The sequence below is a fragment of the Myripristis murdjan genome, chromosome 19, assembly GCF_902150065.1.
Source record: "Myripristis murdjan chromosome 19, fMyrMur1.1, whole genome shotgun sequence".
Lineage (NCBI taxonomy): Eukaryota > Metazoa > Chordata > Actinopteri > Holocentriformes > Holocentridae > Myripristis > Myripristis murdjan.
This window is the reverse complement of record NC_043998.1, coordinates 25289919-25311276: the sequence shown is the minus strand read 5'-3', so window position 1 is coordinate 25311276 and position 21358 is coordinate 25289919. Positions and strand designations below refer to the sequence as shown.

General features: G+C 42.6%; 1 protein-coding gene across 1 annotated transcript in view; it reads right to left on the bottom strand.

The window, feature by feature from the left end:
* The window catches only part of LOC115378258 (glutamate receptor ionotropic, delta-1-like), a 520936-nt gene that overhangs the window by 100185 nt on the left and 399393 nt on the right, over positions 1–21358 (bottom strand). Inside the window, exons 5-7 of the mRNA XM_030078448.1 lie at positions 18103–18156; positions 9058–9231; positions 4908–5069 (exon numbers count right to left, since the gene is read on the bottom strand). Coding sequence (XP_029934308.1) covers positions 4908–5069; positions 9058–9231; positions 18103–18156 — 390 coding nt within the window. The remainder of the gene's footprint in view (positions 1–4907; positions 5070–9057; positions 9232–18102; positions 18157–21358) is intronic.

The window sequence follows — 21358 nt, the reverse complement described above, 5'->3', positions numbered from 1 at the left end:
AGTGTGCTGGAGTCGCCCCTAAGGAGTGGACTGCACACACACACACACACACACATGCACATGCACATGCACACACACACACATGCACTCCTCCCTGTGGCTCAGAGGACGCTGAAGGAGCATTAAGTTGTAGTGGAGTAGTAAGAGGGAGGAGGAGGAGAGCTAAATAGGTGCTCTAGACACTCACACACACACACACACTACTACACACTAATACACACACACACACATGCTCACACACCCGCACACAAGATTACACAAAATCAGATAGCCACAAATGCACTCAAATGCAAGTACACAGCCACATTTGCATCAGCTCCCACTGAAAGCCCATATAGATGATCAATGATAAAGTCTCCCAGGCATTTTCACTGGCTGCCAAACCACAACACACACACACACACGCACGCACACACACACTGCTCTTGTAAGATGGAAGCAGGGAGGACGTTAACATCTTGTGAAGCCCAGACAGCAGAATAAAGCAGGATGGAAGCTCGAGTGCTCTTCCTCTCTCGCCGTTTTTCACTCTGCATTCGCCGTCCGCTCGCAGAGTCATGTTCCATTTCATTAGCGCGGCGGCAGCAGAGGTGGAAATGTTTTTCCACGTTCCTCTCCGAATGAATTTAAAAAAAAAAAAAAAAAAAAAAAAAAAAAAAAAACAGATTTTGCTTTGCCTCTGAGGCGAGGTGACACTCCGCTCTGCCCCAGCCGAGGGAGGGGGGGGGTGCCGCAGTTTTCCACGGCGTCGCTGACAGCGGTGACACGTTCCATCACGAGAAATAGACTTTAAAGTCAAAGCGGGACAGTCTGACGGTGGGGAAAAGTGCATTTGATGAAAAACAAGCTGAAAGCGGTGCTGCAGAGAGTGCCAGTTAAAATGAACGGCCACCTGCTGTTTGGCTGTAGCCGTCGATGGAAAACCAACCGAGTTTTGAATCCCTGAGTAAAAAAAAAAAAAAAAACTTGTCTAAAAAAAGTCCAAAAAAAGGAGGGATGCAAAACAGAAGGTGTCACAATGCTGAAGGTTTTTAGTACAATTTAGTTTGTATTTCAGCCTGGGGGTCATGCTAGACGAAAGGTCATGAGGTCATCAGGAGTGACAGGATTCATCCTTGGAGGAGCATGAATGGGCTTCCCAAAATATTCATGGCAATCTAACGTGGCAGATTTTCTGATTTTTAAAGTTGCTGTCATGGCCTGAGAGGGTGGTGCTAAAGGAAAGGTCAAGAGGTCATCAGAATCGAGAGGGATCCTCCTTTGGGGAGCATGAATGCACTCAGGAAATATCATGAAATATCATATCAATGAGTGGGTTCACCAAATGTAATGGCAATCAGTCCGAATGGGTTTCATAGTTGGTGGCACTAATTTGCCTCTGTATCACTACGCCACAGTTCCCCTCAGTAATAACAATAATAATAATAGATTTAATTTGTAAAGCACTTTTCATTGGAGAATCTCAAGGTGCTACAGGTAAAAAAAAACAAGTAAAGAAAATAGAAAACACAGTAAATATCAGCAAGATTAAAAACTCAGAGACGGAGAAGCGGCGGACAAACAGTGTGGTATGTTGCTACCTGAAGCCGTGGCGTAGTGATACAGACACAAAATAGTTCCACCAGTTGTCAAGCAACAGCGTGGATAATGAATCCCAGGCAGATGTGTGTTGTTGTGCACCCCTCAAGACATTTTTTCAGACCAAAATGATTTTCTTTGCCGGTCCAGATCCACTTCACTGATTCTGAAGAAGAATAGTCCAGATGAGGTTCTCATTCTCACCACATGGAGGAGCCGACGGGTCAAACTCGGAGGCTCTACTTCACTCACATCCACAGCGATCACTTTATTAAACACCGGCTGAAACACAGATGAACTCAGCGACAACAATTATCAAGTACATAAACACCTCTCACTGTGCAAAGGTGTCAAAACAACTTGTCAAAAACTTGTCACAAGACTTTTTATAGGGAAGTTAAGCTATTGTTACCGTGGCGACAGAACACACACAAACGTCTGCCACTGTTTAGCTCATTCACTACGGTTTCCACTAATTTTACCATAAACATTAATCAAATCCTGCAGGGAACTAAAGGCATCACAGCATCTGAGTTTCTGGTTGAAGCAGCCGCCTTATAATGATCTGCTTCTGCGGCGAACAAAGTCCTCAACATTCAGAAACCTCACCCTAACCCTAACCCTAACCCCGGGGACTATTTTCCCTGGCGGAGGAGGAGGAGAAGGAGAAGGAGGGAGCGTTTCAGTGTGAAAAAGTCCTGAAAAGCCAACAGTGCTGCTGCTTTTAGGAAAACTCATGTGGAGGACTTTATTGGGCTGATGGAAAACTGGAGTGAAGAAAGTGTGAAGGCTCTGAAAGTTCATGTTCATATCGTAGTGGAATGAATGGAAACCAGCGGCTGGAGGAAAGGGAGGAGGAGTGATGTGGCAGCTCTGAAACCCCACCGCTCGCTCTGGGAGGAGATCAGCAGGAACGTTCTGGAGATAAAGCATGAAGAGGAACGATCAGAGAGCCAGAAAGAGCCCTCTGGAGTCCTGCTCCGCCAGCTCCTCTGACTGAGAAAAAAGACTGAAGAGGGTTTGAAATTTTAAAAAACCAGAGACTGTGACCGAGATGTGAAATCCTGTTCTCATGACTCTTCAGGAAAAGATGCTGTCGAAACAAGGCCTGTGTTGATTTGACAAAGACCTGACGAAGACCTGACAAAGACCTGACGAAAACTTCACGAAGACCTAACGAACACCTGATGAAGACCTGACGAACACCTGATGAAGACCTGACGAACACCTGATGAAGACCCGATGAAGACCCAATGAAGACCCAATGAAGACCTGATAAAGACCTGATGTAGGCCTGACGAAGACCCGATGAAGACCTGATGAAGACCTGATGTAGGCCTGATGAAGACTTGATGAAGACCTGATGAAGACCTGATGTAGGCCTGACGAAGACCCGATGAAGACCTAATGAAGAACCGACGAAGACCTGATGAAGACCTGATGAAGAGTTGATGAAGACCTGATGTAGGCCTGACAAAGACCCGATGAAGACCTAATGAAGAACCGACGAAGACCTGATGAAGACCTGATGAAGAGTTGATGAAGACCTGATGTAGGCCTGACGAAGACCCGATGAAGACCTAATGAAGAACCGACGAAGACCTGATGAAGACCTGATGAAGACCCGATGAAGACCTGATGAAGACCTGATGAAGACCCAATGAAGACCTGATGAAGACCCAATGAAGACCTGATGAAGACCTGATGAAGACCCAATGAAGACCTGATGAAGACCCGATGAAGACCTGATGAAGACCTGATGTAGTCCTGTTCGATCTGGTCCTTTCAGGTTGATTTCTTCACGACGAGTCACAGCAAACAGGTCGCCAACGCCTCAGGAGGAGAGAAGAAGAAAACAGGCAGCAGACCTGGCTCACTGCTGCTGCTCTGTGTGTGTGTGTGTGTGTGTGTGTGTGTGTGTGTGTGTGTGTGTGTGTGTGTGTGTGTGTGTGTGTGTGTGTGTGTGTGTGTGTGCAGTCCGAAAAAACTTTCCCTCACAGCCGTGTAAATACATGAGAATATAAAGCAGGACAAAAAGAGAGAGAATACTAACTAGCTCCCTGGTTACCACACACGTTGCCATGGAAACAGGCTGCGGTTTTTGATAAGAGCACGGCGATGCGAGCTCTGTGGGATTCATCAGCGAGACTGGAGAAACATCTCCGACCAATTAGATTGGCCGGCTGAGACGAGCGCCTGCCTGATGCCGTTTGGACTGATGGGACGGCACGACTTCATGTCTGATACTTTATTATATTTCTTATTATTTTTTATTTATATCTTTTGTTTATCCAGGTGAGTCAACGCAGAGAAACCGGTTACCTCGGCTCTCGTGTGCTTCTCCCCAGAGTCTGCACAGCGCTGCGCTCACTGACCACTCGGAAAAAACACAACTGGTTTATTATTTAAATCTAATTTATTTTCCTTTTTTTAATTTTTAATTTTTATTTTTTTCCCATTTGCTTTATGTTGTGTCCAACACCACTTGACAAGGCTCCCATGTTTTTATTTATTTATTTATTTATTTATTTATTAGTTTGTTTGTTCATTTATTCATTCATTCACTCAATTATTCAATCATTCATTCATTCATTTATTTTATTTATCTACTTTATTTATTCATTAATTTGTTTGTTTGTTTCTTTTTCTTTTTGGTTTTAGACAATTGGTTTATTATTTAAATACAATTTATTTTCCGTTTTTAATTTTTATTTTTTTCCTTTTTGTTTTATGTTGCATCCAAGATCAAATGGCCATGCTCCCGGGTTTGTAAATATTGATCTATTGAATCAATAGATAAATATTTACAGGGAGCCTCATTCATTTGATTCCTATAATTTATTTATTCATGTATTTGTGTTTTACGTTTCGCTTATTGGACAATTGGTTTATTATTTAAATGTAATTTATTTGCTTTTTTTGTTTATTTATTTCTCTTTTATTATTTCTTATTTTATATTATTAATTATATTTTTACTTTTTTTTTTTTTTTTTTTTTAACAATTATTTATCTTTTTTATTGAATTATTTATTGTGTCCAAGACCATTTGACAAGGCTCCCAGGCTTTTATTTCTTTTTTTTTTTTTTTTTTTAATGGAATATTTTATTGGTCTATTTATTTATTTATGTATTTGTTTGTTTGTTTGTTTGTTACTTTTCCTGCTTATTCTTTTACTTCACAGTTTATCACATATACCCTCTGTGTATTAATTAACTTGAATTATTATAATGTTGTCAAACGAGTGCAGACCTTACCTCCACCTTGGACGAGGGCGGCTGAGGTTAGGGTTAGGTGTGTGTGTGTGTGCGTGTGTGTGTGTGGCGGTACCTTCTGGATGGTCTCCAGCATGGACCAGCCTCCGTTCCAGGGCTTGGTGGACTTCCTGATGCAGTTGAGGCTGGCCATGCTGTGCCACTTCCTGTCCTCCAGCTTCCTGTAGAAGGCGTTGGCCAGCATCAGCACGCTGTCGTACAGGTACAGGTTCGACACCTGGGGGACACAGCGGGACGACAGGCACCTGCTTACAAAAAGGCTGTGTGACCCTCTCAGTGACACACACACCTCAAAGTCCCCGGAGATCCAAATCCAAAAGGAAAAAAGTCAATTCCCACACACACCGTTCCACCTCTGCATTGATCTACTAAAAGGTGACTGGCTCCTTTTGATAAATCAATGCCGAGGTGAATCAGCGCCTGTGGGAATTGACATTTCTCTTTGTCTTACCGCTCAATACAGCAGTGGCAAGTAATAATTAACATGTTGGAATGATTTTGTTCATTTCTTCCTGGTTGTGACAGTGAAAAAAAAAATAAAAATCACTGTCACACACAAAACTCATCCAGACATGTGCCCTTCAAAAGTTCAGTGTTGTGTCCACTGGGGGCAGCGCTGAGCACTAAACAGAGCAGAATACGTGCTATCAGTCCATTTGATTCCAGATATTGATCAGTAACTGGACTGTTCCTGTCATTGTCTCAATATTTCTAATGCAATTTTTTTCATCTCCATGAAAGCATGAGCTCTGTTTGCCGTCCTACCAGCAATTTCAGGGGTAACGCCTTACAAAAAAATGGGTTCAGGTACTTAGAGGATTCCAGTCGTTACTTAGCCAGCCGATATTTTACCTAATTATTTATCTTAATTATTTTCTTTGGTGCAAAAACCAATAAAATCAAGTCAGAAGGGAACATTAATCCTCCCATGACTGATGCAAGTCCCACTGGGTGGAACAGCCACATAACTTCTAAAAAACAAAGCAAATAACAAAAAATGAATCAACAACAATAAACCTTTTCAATAACGATAATTAAAGCATTGACAGATTCGATCAGGAAATAATCAATATATTGGATATCAGTGGATATCAATGTGAAAAACACATTGTTCCCTAAAGGTTTGTTAAATTTGATATTGATCGTGAAGCCCACAGTCCCGATGGCCTGGTGGTGGCGCTGTGGTGCAACGATGAGGTCAATAAAAAACAGACACACACACACACACACACACGACACAAAATAACCCAGTCAAACACACACACTGACCACTTGTGACACGGCTAGGCACTGCATCAACTGCTGGCGGTGAGCTTACATCACCAAGAGCAGTGCTGTCACACACACACACACACACACACACACACATACATACACACACAAGCACACACACACATGCAAAGACACACTCAGGCCGGGTGGCGCTGAGATGACAGTCTAGTAGCCAGTGTGACCAGATGTGATCACGCTGTCATCTGTAACCTCGAGCTGGAGGGGGGCAGAACACACACACACACACACACACACACACACACACACACACACACACAGGCTGGGAGCAGAGTCCAAATGCTGGGTGACAAATGAGCATCAGTCTGTCCAGATGACTACAGCTGACTGTCATGCAGGACAAACAGCACACCGCCTGAGGCCATGACATCACTGACACACACACACACACACACACACACACACACACACACACACACACACACACTATTATACCAATTCCCCTCCAGCTGGAATTGCACAATCTGAAAGAAAACAAAACTGAAAAAGACACAGGAGAGGCGACAAAAGTAGGAAGGAGAAGAAAAATGAGAAGAATGAAATGACAAAAGAGAGAAAAAACAATAGAATGGAGAAGAAAAGAGAAAAAGAAGAAGAGAAGAAAAGGAGCAGACAGTGAGGTAGAACAGAGCAGAGCTGAAAAATGATGTGGCCGGGGAGAGAGCGGTTTTTGGTAATGGAAACAGGAGGGAAGGAGGAAGAACAGAGGGGAGGGAAGGCGACAGAGAGAATTATTATGCAGGATTATAGAAGATGAAGAAAAAAGAAAGAGATAGAACAGAGAGGAAAGTGAGAGAAGAGCCGAAGGCAAGAAGCTGCAGAGATGAGAGAGAGAGCGGAGAGAGGATGAGAGCGGAGGCAAAAAAAAAAAAAAAAAAAAAAAAAAAAACCTCATCCTCTGTTCAAATCTTATTTCACTTCCAACAAGGTATGAAAAAATAAAAAAAATCTGCCAGTGGTGATGAGATAATCCCACTTGTTTCCACGTGTTTCCAGATTTTTCTTGAATCAAGTGTCATTTTCTTGATTCTAATGGACCGATTAGCTTTATTCTGCCTCCTTTCAACACATTTATACTCACAAAACGGCTCAAATACGTGAAACTGCTCTGCAAACAAGTGGGATTTTCTCATCCAACTGGTGGATTTTTTACCTTGTTTGAAGAAAAACAAAAAATTGAGCACTAATTTCTTCCCTGGTGTGCCAGCGAGAAGATTTTATTCCACATTTACCATCGTTTCAGTCGCTAAAACAACTTTAAAACCAAGAAGGTGAGGCTACAGAGGAGAGACAGGTGATGAGTAAAGTGGGCGACCTTGCGGTTTTCCTGTGAGTTTTCATGGCGGCGCTGTGTGTATGTGTGTGTGTGTGTGTGTGTGTGTGTGTGTGTGTGTGTGTGCCGTCGCCTGCAGATCTGCGCTCGTCTCCACAAAATGTCAAAACACAACGGGAGGAGTATTTGTCAGTGTGAATTACAGTAATGGTTCTGTTTGTGCTCGCCTCAAATGTCAACCACACGTCACTGTCATGTGTCATAACAGGAAACACAAGGTGGTGTGTGTGTGTGTGTGCGTGTGTGTGTGTGTGTGTGTGTGTGTGTGCGTGTATGTGTGTGTGTGTCCTTTTTGTGCTTGCATGCTATTGCAACACACACGGATATACTTTGAGTCGTCAGTTCCCCTGACAAATTCATTAATTTCATTTGCACATAGACACATGAAAGTGAGGCACATAATCACTAAGCAACACCTTAGCAACCACTAATAATTACCTAGCAACCAGTAGCACCTTGAAAATACCCAGTGACATCTCAGCCACAGTAACATTTTCGTAATCATTAGTAATAACCTACTAATCACCAAATAGCACCTTAGCAACCACTAGCAATCACTCAGAAACCACTTGGCAACACCTTGGCAACCACTTGTAATCACATACAAATGACAATGGAATACGTTTGCAACCATTAGTAATTATATATGAACCACCTACTGACACTTAACACAAATAACACCAACTAACACCTTAGCAACCACCAAGCAATACCTTAGCAACCACTAGTAATCAACTTAGCAACCCCCAAGTAGCAACTCAGCAACCACCAACGAACACCTTAGCAGTCACCAAATAACACCTTAGTAACCACTAGTATCCACCACGCAACCACCAAGTAACACCTTAGCAACGACCAAGTAACACCTTAGCAACGACCAAGTAACACCTTAGCAACTCCTAGTAATCACTAAGCAACCACACTAGTGGACACCTTAGCAACCACACTAGTGGACATCAAGCATCCAAGTAACACCTTGGCAACCATAAGTAATCACTAAGCAACCACTAAGTAACACCTTAGCAACCAAATTAGTGGACACTAAGCAACCAAGTAACAACTTAGCAACCACTAGTAATTGCCAAGCAACCACCAAGTAATGCCTTAGCAACCACTAGTAATCCAAACCTAACACCAACACCTTAGCAACCAGTAGTAATCACCTAGAAAACATCAAGTAACACCTTAGCAACCACTAGAAATAATTTATTAACTGTCTACTAACACCTCAACAACAACAACAATTAACCAGACAACTATAATCAACCACAGTAAGACTTCAGCAACAACCAGTGATCACCTAGCAACCACTTAGCAACAGCCTAGCAGCCAATAATGCTGTTACTACTGACAGGGCTGCTCCCTCCTCGCTAGCTACAGCACACACACGGCCAACAGGAAATGTGTCTTTGCAGTGGATATTACAATATTAATAACAACAACAATATTACTAGTATGGCTACGTCTACTACTCATAATAATAATAATAATAACAACAACAACAACAATAATAATAAGAATAATAATAATAACAATAATAATAATGATAATGATAGTGATAAGATAAGAAGAAGCCTGGTACCTCCAGGTTCTGCAGGTAGCCCTCCTGCGGGTCGCACAGCAGCGAGGAGATCCGGTGGTTGTGTCTCATGCAGCGGCTGCTGCTGTCCTTCCACACGGGGAAGATCTGCCGGATCACCGTCATACGCCCCAGTGCACTCTGGGTAAGCTCCAGGATCTCCGAGTCGCTGATCTCCTGCAGGAGGGAGGGGCAGAGCGGCGAACACGTCACTGACCTCGCTCACACCGGGCCCTGAGGTTGATTGGTTATGGATTTTGTTGCGGGCCAAAACCATTTATTAGGAGAGGAAAACGCTGCCTCTGTAAGCCGGGATTATAATTTGCCGTGTACAGCCCCTTTACAGAGGAGTGCTGCCGCTCGGTTCACCTGCATTTTAGCTCCTGTTGAGCAAAAAAAAAAAAAAAAGTTATTTTTTTGTCTATCACGCTAATTAAGAGCAGCGATCAATCCGTTTTCTAGAGGCTTCTGCTGCACACAAACAAATTACACCTTCCCACCAGAGCTCAGTATTGATGCAGGCAATGGAATAAACTTCCATTATTGATACACATGGCTAATTGCTTTGACGCTGAGAAACCCAGTTATATTCTCCAAAGCTTAATTATAGATCGCCTCGCTCTAATTCTAAAAATTTAAACTCCATCCATGAGTAATATTCCCTTCCACTAATAAGCCTTGCCGTGATTACATTCGCGTCTGAGTGATTTGTATGTATATGACAGAGTGTAGGCTAAGAGAGTGTTTCTCAGTGTCTGGCCTGGGAGCCAATCAGGGCCCTGGGATGCTGCTGAGAGGCCTGCAAAGATCACATAAACACGAGCCGCTTTACATTATTAGCTTGCAAGGGGGGAAAAAAGAGTGGTTTGAATGTGTTTGCAGAAGAAAAGCATTAACTGGATAAAAGCAGAAAGCAAATGGAAAATGTTTATTGGTCCCAGAGATGCAAAAGTGCTGGGATCAGCCTTTGGCTCAGCAAAGACATTAAAAAAACACTTAGGAAACTTTGGGCTGGGGAAGTTGGGTGATAAATGCACCAAAATTATCCAAAAATGTGTGTAAAGGGCCTCGTCAGACACGAGAGGCCCACAGGATGGGAGAGCCCCATGTTGTCTTAATAGTCCACAGAAAAATAATTAATAAAAAACTAAACAAACTCATAAACATATTGCTATTGTGATGAGTCAGAAATATTTTCCTTAAATAAAACAGGGTAAGTTAATTTCATCTGAGTTGGAAGTAACAGTACACTTTAAAAAAAAAATGACCAAAGTTACCAGATATTTTATAAAACATTACTGGAAAATTAGGTAATAAATAAATAAATAAATGCGAAAAAAAAAAACAAAAAAACAATTTGTAATTATTAAAGATGTATTTAAAATTTAAAATAAATTAAAAATTCAGTTCCAAGAAAATTAGCATAAAATTAAATTACACTTTGGTTTAAATTTATGCTAATTTTCTTCTAACTTGATTTCAGATGTATATTTATAATAATTATAAATCGTTTCATGGTAATTTTTGTGTTTTTTGTTGTTGTTGTTGTTGTCGCTAATTTTCTGGTAATGTTTTTCTAATTTTCTGGCAACTTTTGGAAAATTATCAGATTTTGTTTTTGTTTTTTGTTTTTTTTTCATGAAGTGCACAAAGCGTAAAAAGTGGAAACCAAAGTGCTGGGATATTTGTCAAATCAAACAAACAAACACAAATTTACCCCTTAAAATATATAAAAAAAAAATAAATAAAAGGACATAAAGTGATTTTTATGAGGAGGGTGAACTAAGACCTTTCAAAACAAAAGCCCTCCCTGAGGTTTCAGACACTGTGACATTTAAATGGACGTTTTGTGCAACGAGAAAAAACCTCAAAGACACAAAAGCTCCTGCCCAAACCGGCTTGGGGCAGATGATATTCCTCCTCTGTGTGTATTTACCATTAAAGTGATATGAATCATATTTGTAGTTTACATGAAGCCGGTGTGCTGAACGCCAGCCGGTGCAGCGGAAGCTTTTGAAACACCGGTGGAGTTCGACCTGCCGCCGGCAATTTGTTGCGCCACTAAAAATATCACTTCATCTTCACCTTTAAAGGGTAACACGCCTCGGTTCAGTCAGACGGCAGCGCGCGGCACACTATCAATATTTGCATTTAACTCTGACGGAGCGCGGTTACATTAGTTCAGCCTGAGCGAGCAAACAGCTGATTTTCATCTTCGGCGAAACGCCCACGTATAGGGTTTAAATTGAAACGTACACGCTGTAATAAAGACAGAACAAGCCTCGACACGTGTAGGCCTGGGTGCAAATTGCAAACCGCGCAGGCACTTCCGCACACACACACACACACACACACTCCTCGTTTTCATGGAAAAGTGCATGCAGTGTGGTGGTGGTGGTGGTGGGGATTCATTATGAGCGAGGTGATTTTTACAGAGACTTTAACCAGCAAATCCTCCCGGTGGAAGCTCATTTCCTTCAGCCTAACAAGTGATTAGGCTTCGGGTCAGTGCTACCCCGGGATGCCGATGGATACGAGGAGGATGGAGAGGGAAGAGGAGGAGGAGGAAAAAAAAAAAAAAGAAAACAATGCAAAACAAAAGCAGGACACAGAAACGAGGCTCTGATAGATTTAGCTGCCGATATCCAGAGACGGTTTATTGGCAAAGCCTCGGCCGGCTGGGGGTGACCTCTGCAGGGCGAGCCCACGTCAATTTTCAGAGTTGCAGCCCGCACCCTTTCCCCAAAGTCACTCTGCAACGCACGCTGCAGCTGATTCATGTGCTGTTTTTTCATTTTTTTAATTTCAAACCCGAGCTTGAAATGCACCGTTTCCCCAGGCGGCAAAGACTGGAAATCAGACAGCACCTGTGTGAGAATGAAGTTTGTTGAGGCGACGCGTCTTTGAGGCATTATGTTCCTGGCGGTGTGCGTGCGTTGATATGAAAACTTTAAACTCTGGCACAAGGAAAACGATGATAAAGAGCTAAAAAAAAATAATAAAAAAAAAAAAAACAGCCGGAGACATGCTGCATGTTTCCTGTGGAGGATTATCTCGCTCTGTTTGTCGCTCTGGAAGGACCAACGGTGGAAACTGAGCCCTGATATCTCCGACGTTACTGGACGTGTGCAGAAATCATCCAGGAAATCAGCGCAGTGTAGTTAATTGTAAACGAGGAGGCGTAAAAATATACACATTCAAGGAGGAGGAGGAGGAGGAGGAGGAGGTGGAAGCAGAGGAGAAAAGGATTTTCCTTTTTTTTTTAAACATGCACAAATCAAGCAAAATGTTCAAGGCAGAATGAGCAGGATTTGTCGTTGTGGTTTGTAAACTGCAACACAGCACGCCAGTTTGTTTATTTATTTATTTATTTATTTGTTTATTTTTCCTAGGATAGTGACGGTGGTATTGTTCCGTTGTTTTACTAGGAGAAACGCCCCAACGCCGCCTCCAACGGCCAACAGCACCCAGCATGGCGTCGCTCTTCATCCTCCTCCTCTGCCTCAGTGCTCTCCGGCGGGTGAACGCCAAACCCAGGTTCACTTTCCATGTGGGACGAATTTTCGCAGCTTCCTATTGGACGTGAGGCTGTCGATCTGACGCCGTGCTGCGCTGTGATTGGCTGGGAGCTGCACACCCGCTGCCCGGAGGCCGACGCCCAGAAGAGTCCCGAGCTCAGCAAAAAAACAAGAAAACCCAGGCAGAGGGCAGGGTCTCTGCACACACACACACACACACACACACACACACACACACACACACACACACACTGCTAGTGGCTCACAGTCATGATGGAGTGGAGAAGTTTTGTATTTTTTTAGGAGAATCCTGCTCCTTCTGCCTTTAAGTTTTTAACGGGTTACTGAGCCACTTGCTTCACGTCCTCTCTCTCTCCCTCTCTCTCTCTCTCTCTCTCTCTCTCTCTCTCTCTCTCCACAGGATCTTTGTTTTTACCCAGCAGGCTGTCGGCCGCTGTGTCGTCCCCGTCCTGGTTAATTATCGCCGTCATCTGCGGCCGCCGAGCCTCACCTCTCTCTCTCATTACCGCACAACTACCTCTCTCCTTCTCTCTCTCCTCTCTCTCTCTCTCTCTGTTTGCTCTTTGTCTTTTCTTCCTCAGTCCTCGTCTCTCCGGGTCTGTTAATTGGTGTCGGTGGCGTCATCTTTGACATGAAAGGCCACGGCTGTTTGTGTTGCCGCCTGACAGGCTGAGAGGGAGGGGCAGTCCGGGCCGCCGCCGCCGCCGCCGCTCCTGAATAAAACGGACCAATATAAACCCTGCACGAGTGTCATCGCACACTGCAGAGGAAAAACGCCACAAAAAGCTATTTCATCTAGGAGTAAGCCTTCAAAATGTGTTTTCCACTGTTCACAATGCTAATCAACTTTTCTTTTTTTTTTTTTTTTTTTTCTTTTTTTTAATCAAGTGTCTGCACAGTGTGACATCATATTACAGGGCCATTGTTTGGAGGGAAAAAATACAGAGCCAGGAAGGGAGAGGGGGAGTAATATTCTGAGAGAAAAAAAAATAAGACCTTAAAATTTCCAGGATTCAAGTCGTAGATTAATGGGAAAAAAAAAACAAACAAAAAAACAAAAAAACTTGGATATTCTCGGAGATTTAAGTGGTAATTTTGTGAGAAAAAAACCCCAACAAATTTATGAGAAAAAAAAAAAAAACATGAAAATTCTCAGATAAATTAAAGTTGAAAATTTCTGTGTGAAAATAAATAAATAAATAAATGAATAAATAAAAATCACTGTGGCTAACATCACCAGGATTTCCGTCTTACTAAAGCCCAGAGAAAGAAAAAATAGTTTTCACAGGTTTTTCTCACAAATTTGTGACTTCAAAATGTCAGAATTTCTACGTTTTTTTTTCTCACAAATTTGTGATTTTTTAATTATATTTATAATATTTATTTATATAAATATAGAAATATTTAAAATTGTAAAATAAATATGACAGTGACTAAAAAATATATGACTATGGCTAAAAATTTCAGCGTGCTATAAAAACATGATTTTTTTTTTTGTCTTGGCAGAGGTTTTTTTTTTATTTTTAATTTTTTAGTTTATTATTCTGTTTTATTCTGCAGGGAAAGTGAATATAACATGAACACAGTGGAAGATAAATATTAACGTTTGGTGGGTAATTGTTACACTTTTTTTTCTTTTTTTTTTTCTTTCTCGAGACTTGATATTCCCTGACTTGACGCAAAGAGTTTACTAAATTCCCAAACTTTCCCTGACTGGAGCGGATGTCTCATAATTTCCAGGACTTTCCAGGAATCCCATGACCATGTGGGAGGTGAACCCCTGTAAAAAAAAACATGATGACGGAGGATGGAAAGAAGCAGGGAGGATGAGAAGGAAGGAGAAGGTGGGAGCAGAGGGAGGAAAGTCGGAAAATAGGATGGAGGATGGAGGATGGAGGGAGCGCTGAGGGAGGAAAGGAGGAGAGGAAGGAATGAAGGGAGGATGGCACACAGCCCTGAATCTGTCTCAGCAAAAGAAAGACAGAAGAAGGAGGAGGAAGGAGGGAGGAGGTGAAGGGAGGAGCGGAGGAGGAGGAGGGAGCGGTGATGAAGTTGAATAATTGTGGCTGATTTACACTCGCAGATGACAGAGGCACCAGCAAAGTGTGTATGTGTGTGTGTATGTGTGAGAGTGTGTGTGTGTGTGTGTGTGTGTCAGCGGCGCTCGTGTTTGATGTGAACGAGACGCAACGAGGCATTAATCAAACCGAGGCGAGTGAGGAGCTGATCGTAAACGCAGCTCAGTGCAAAAAAAAAAAAACAAAAAAAACCAAAACAAACTAGACAGACGTCAAAAAAATAAAAAAAAAAACGAGCTCTGGCCCCGGGGATTGTAAAAACCGCTTCACGCTTTCGCTTAATTAAAAACACTGAGTGATTAGTTAAATGATGACTTTCAAAGCAAAGGCGTTTTCAGCGGATCAGGGGGTTGGGGCCCAGCTGGGAGGGAAAGACAAAAAATAAAATAAATAAAATGAAATCATAATAATAGAGACGTCTGGCACGGCGAGCGAGAGCTGACAGGTTCTGGTTTTCAAACCCGGAGCAGACGACAGCTCCATGATGTCAGCGCTTTTATTTTGTAGCCCCGGTTAGCTGGCGGCACAGAGGTGGACACTGGTGGGTTTTAAAAAAGAACAACAGCCAAAAAATAATAATTAGACGCCTGGCAGCCCCTTATGAAAAATGTGAAATCACATGTGAAACAAAGCACATGTGGATTTGGAACAAGCGAGCTACAACCACATGTGATGTAATGATTTCACATGTGAATTTCATGTTGGTTTTTTCACATGTGAAAAAGCAAAATGAAAAGCTCATTTTCCCAAATCACATGTGATTTCTTTCACATGTGATTTTCATGTTGTTTTTTTCACATGTGATATGAAGCCATGTGATTATTTCACATGTGAAAAAGCAAAATGAAAAACCCATGTTCCCAAATCACATGTGATTTCTTTCACGTGTTTATCATGTTGGTTTTTCCACGTGATTTGCAAACACATGATTATTTCACATGTGAAAAGTATAGTCCACATGAGAAGAATCCAGTCACGTGTGAAAGTGTGGACTGCACATGTGAAGGTGTAGATCTCACATGTGATTTCATGTGAAGTGTGTTGTTTTCACATGTGAAAACTGCAGTTCACATGTAAAGAAACTAGCCGCATGTGAAAAGTGTGGACTGCACATGTGAAGATGCAAATCTCATGTGATTTCATGTTGTTGTCACATGTGGAAATTCTAGTTCAGAATCCAGTCACATGTGAGAAGACTCTGTGTGACCAATTTTCTTTTCACATGTGAAAAATTTCAGTCGGGAAAATAGCAAATCACAAGTGAAAACATCTAGTTCACATGTGACATTGTTTTCTTTTCACATGTGAAAACTGAAAATCCTGTGTAAAAGGCTAAAGTTAACATGACATTTTTTTCATATGTGAAAATGTAAATTTACACATGAATATTGCCAGTCACGTGTGAAATTCAAACGTTCACATGTGAAAAGGCATATTTCATGTGATATTTAGTAAAAAGTTAAAGTTCACATGTGACATTATTTTCTTTTCAGGTGTGAAAATGTAAGTTTTCATGTGAATACGGCCGGTCACACGTGAAAATGATTAATCACATGTGAAATTCAAATGTTCACATGTGAAACGGCATATCACATGTGATCTGGTGTTCAGGGAGGAGCTGTGGTGAGCCGTCGGTGTGTTTCAGCGGAGGGGTTTGAGGCTGCTGTCGTTTTCACCCTCACGCGTTTTGATTGATTGATTTATTCAACTTTATTGATCCCAAAGGAAATCTGATCTGCGCTGCGGCGTGCAGAGCTGCCCACGCCGTCGCCTCCCTCCTCTTCCTCCCCAGCTGAAGACGCACAAGCAGCAAGTCGGTGTCACGGGGAAAAAAAAGAGAAGCTGCACAAAAAAGACATCACGCTTTTTTTTCTCTCTCTTTCTTTTTTTTGGTCCCGGATCTAAACGCTCACGTAGGAGAGGAGCTCTGGAATTGAGCTGAACTTCTTTTTTTTTTCTCTTCTCTCGCCGTCGGAAACAATGTCACAGTGCAACCTTTGCGTCCTCTGCTCTCCGCTGTAATCTGCTATAATTAACACGCTAATTGGTTTTGTCATTAAAAGGGTGGCACCGGCGTTTCCCCTGCCGTTGAGCAGATGTGGAGGACAAACCGGCCGGAGAGGAACGTGGTTTCAGATGAGTTCGGGTGTCCCGCTCCAGCCTGACTCTCTCTCCCTCCTCCACAGCCTCTGAACGCTGCAGAGAGACAGTCTGTTCAAATCTGAGCACCAGCCAACACCAGGTGCTGTCACGCCGCTGTGTTCGTGAAAATGTTTCCCCCTCGGAAACAAAACTGGGACGGGAGATTGCAATCTGTCGGATCAGAGCGGCGTTGTGCCGTGTTGACTGTCGCTCTGCAGATCTTTTTTAAAAAAGGGATTTTTATCGTCCTCTGGGTGATGTGATGACGCCGGCCTGGGGTGTTCGAAAGGTTTTGCTGTAAAAAAAAAAAAACCTGTCTTCCGTGTCACGTATGAAAGGGATGGATTTTCTTGTCATAATAAAAAGGCACCATGTGTGTTGAACATTTGGGCTTATTGAATTTATTTACAGTATGACGGTACGAGCATTAACCTCCTGCATGAGCTCTGCTATGGACAGCAGCTATGAGGGGAAATGATCTGCAAACATACAGACGAGTGCGCAGAAGGAAAGAAGTTTGCATTAAGCATTGATCTAAACTAAGAAATTGCACTTGCTGCTGTAACGTGAATGCACAAGCCCTTCAGTGTTCAAAGACTACTGTCGTGCCACAATGCTCTTTTTTTAAAATGCAACATTATGCCGCATATGTACATTTAAATGTAGATTATATTCCTGTCTCATCGTTGTAAGCCTGTGCTGTTTGCAAGAGAAACGCACATATGACAACATATAACCTCACACGTGATCAGTCACAGGTTCGATTCCCCGAATGGTGTCTCTTTCCATTTTTTTCTGTGCGTATTAAAGGTACACAGCTGTTGAATGCTCATTGTGCATTTAATAAACAACTGAAAAATATAAAGACTGCAAAACCTGGTGAAAAACTGACTAAATGTGAACGTTCGATCGACGTAAAAAACGTTCGCTTTTTGACCTTTTTGTGTTTCACGTCTTTTCAACGGCGACGACAGGTGTTTTTTTTTTTTTTTAAATGTCTTTTCAACTGAAAAATGCTCAACGGGTATTCTGAAGATAAACTGCAGGGGAGGTTTGGAGGACACCAGCTGTGTTTTTTTGTGTGGCTGATTTCTTAGTGGGGCTTTCAAGTCTCTCGCTAGCTCACACAAATGCTGCCTGGTACATTTCAGGTTTGTTTTTGTGTCTTTGCAATTTAGAGTTTGTTGGTTTAGCAGTTTTTTTTGGTGGTGACACAGATGACGGATCATTTCTGAACAGCGGGGGAAGCTTAACACTCAACGAGAACGAGGTGTAGGTGTGTTTCTTACCTCATTGACAAACACCCAATGGCTGTCTTTGGAGGCCAGGTTTGTTTCCACCGCCTGCAGAGAAACAGATACACAGAGAGAGAGAGAGAGAAAAAGTTTACCTCACGTCTTTCAACCACAGAAACCTAATTTCGCCACACGCCGCTCCACCAAAGGACGTGCAGCATCTCAGGCTTCTTCATTTCAGACCGAGTTTCCGCAGCGAGATTGAGAGCAGCGCTGCTCGAACAAACCGCGGCCGCTTTGTCTCCCGTTGTTCTCGCTCATGTCGCCTTTTGTGTGAACCTGATGCGTTGGCAGCGGCAGCCGCGTGAAAAGTTCACCCCCAACCCTCCCCGAACATCTAGGGCCCGCCGTTGCCGTGAACGAGCCGTGTCGGGCCGCGCCGCCAAAATGTCGAGCAACAAAGGCTTTTCAAAGAGAAGGCGAGGTGAGCGAGTGGCTTACACTTATCAAAGCACTCGGAGCCGGCTTGGCCCTCTGCCTCTGTTGTGATAATCCAAATAACATGCGTTGTCTGGCTCGCAGGAATCAGTAGATAATAAGAAACCATGCAGCTGATAGCACAGCGGCGCGCAGATCAGGGCATTTCCTTTCACTGAGTAGCTGGCGCAGGTCACCGTGTGTTAAGGCAGTGCAGGTTTCAGACGAGAGTTTTTCTCTGTCCCGGAATCTAATTTCTGTTTCAGAGGCTTTGCCAAAGAGAAAACAAACACAAACAAAAAAAAACAAAAACAAAAAAAACGAAATGAAGCCTGACCCTGCAGCTCCTCCAAGCTGCATCAATCCAACAACAGGAAATATCTGATTCCAAAAATCTGTCCAGAAGAAGAATAGCAACATCCAGGAATTGTTTTTGTTGGAATAATAATAAATAAGCACTTTAATAAAAAAATATCATTATTATTACGCTTGCCAAAAATGAAAATTTCTGACTGGCACACAGTTTGTAAATCAAAGCAACACATTAGTGGTCATGCAGCATTTTGATGACCAGAGTCATTGTTAGAGGTTGCTATGTGGTTGCAAAAGTGTTGTAGGTCATGGCTTGTGTGCGAGCAGGTGGTTTCTAAAGTGTTCTACTTAGTGGCCAGGATGTTGCTGGTGGCTGCTTAAGTGCGGTAGCTGGTTGCTAGGGTGTTACTGGGCAGTTGCTGGGGTGTTCCAGCTGCTGGCTCGGGTGTTGCTACGTGGTTGCTAAGGTGTTTCTAGGTCCTTGCTATGGTGAAATGAGTCACTGCTGGGGTGTTGTTGCAAAGCGGTTGTTATTGCATTTTAGATGGTTGCTATGACGATGTAGGTGGTTTCTAGAGTTTTGCTAGGTGGTTGCTGTGGTGATTTAGGTGTGTGCTGTCTCTAGATGGTTGCTAAGGCGTTTTCTAGGTGCTTGCTATGGTGTACAAGGTTGTTGCTATGCTATTCTAGGGGTTTGTCATGGTGTTCCTCGGTCATTGTTAAGGTGTATTAGGTGATGGCTAGGATGTTGTTGGTATGTGGTTGTTATGGTGTTTTAGATGGTTGTTAGGATAATTTAGATGGTTGCTAGGATTTTGCTAGATGGTTGCTGTCTCTAGGTGGTTGCTAAAGCATTTCTAGGTGCTTGTTATGAGTTGGGCCGCTGTTAGGGTGTTGTTCCAATGTGGCCGTTATGGTGTTGTACGTGGTAGCTGTCTCTAGGTGGTTGCTAAGGCGTTTCTAGGTGCTTGCTATGATACACTAGGTGGTTGCTAGGGCTCCAGGTGGGTCCCAGGGTGGTTCTAGGTCACTAGTATGATGTATGAGGTCGTTGCTAGGATGTTGTTGCTAGGTGGTTGCTGTGCTGATTCAGGTGATTGCTGTCTCAAGGTGGTTGTTAGAAAACCCTGCAACCATATGAAAGGGAAGATGCGACCTAAAACCAAGAACTCTGTTTAAAACCAGGGATTAGTGATTTAATTTGTGTTTCTGGTGCAGTCGTATTGTCTGATGCTGCATTTTCATTTCATGCTGCCAAAAATAAAATTACGGAGGAAACACTGGTGCAGACATCTATTTGCGCTATATATAAGATAATGTAAATGTGTGTCTTTTAAACAGGCAGTAATGCTCTTGTTTGTCTCTGTGTGTATGTGTGTGCAGGTGTGTGTGCGCACTGTGTTTGCCCACTCAGGTGAGCACACACACACACACACGGCGGGATGTATGGATGTGTAGGCGATATTGTTATTATGATATCCTCTGGGATTTGTCAGTGTTTGTTCTCCACTTTGTTCTCCACTCCGTTTCATGCCGAGGAGCAACAGTGGCAGAAACGATTACTGTCACACAGACTAAATTATGAGAAACGAAGAAAAAAATCATGTTTACAAAAGATAATAAGATAACAGAGAGGAGAGAACAGGCTGAGCAGCTGGTGTGGAGCTTTACTGAACACACACACACACACACACACACACACACACATGCACACACACATACATAAACACTGAGGCTGAAAATATGCTCAAGCTGCAATTGGAATTAAAAACACAACACACTATTGCACACATTCATATGTCCGGGTATGAGTAATAGAGCCATGGTAAAATAAAATAACACAAAATAAAATAAAAAATGAATAAAGCTACAATATTCTTCGGGGATGAAGACAAAACTTCAAAGTTAAAGTAAAAAAAATTCACCACACAAGTCACAGTTGGTGGTTTATTTTATCATCAAACCTTTTTCTTATTTTTTTTCTCAAACTGTTTCTTTGAGTTTATTTTTTAATTGATCTCAAAATTTCAGCTCTATCAAAATTCATTGAAATTTATATTTTGACTTTATTATTATAAAGGATTTTTATTATGACCTTATTACTGCTCCATACACACTGCATGCATTCCACGCACACACACACACACACACACACACACACACACACAGACACAACATGCAGCCTTTAATGCATGCATACATGTACACAAGTACTTCCCTTCATTTACACACACACACACACACACACACACACACACACACACACACACGATGCAGCTCTTCATTCCCTGTCCTCGGGGCTCAGCGGCTGCCAGATGTTCTCAAACAGGTCCTCATTTGACTCCCAGATCACCAAACCCCAACACACACACACACACACACACACACACACACACGTTCCTGAGCACGACTCAGCAGAAATCTCTCTCTTATTGCTGCGCCGCAGATCCGGATATGCAGATGTCCCTGTTGCGCCTGCCAGTCACAATAAATCCGTCGGTGAGCCTCTCCGTCTCTGTTC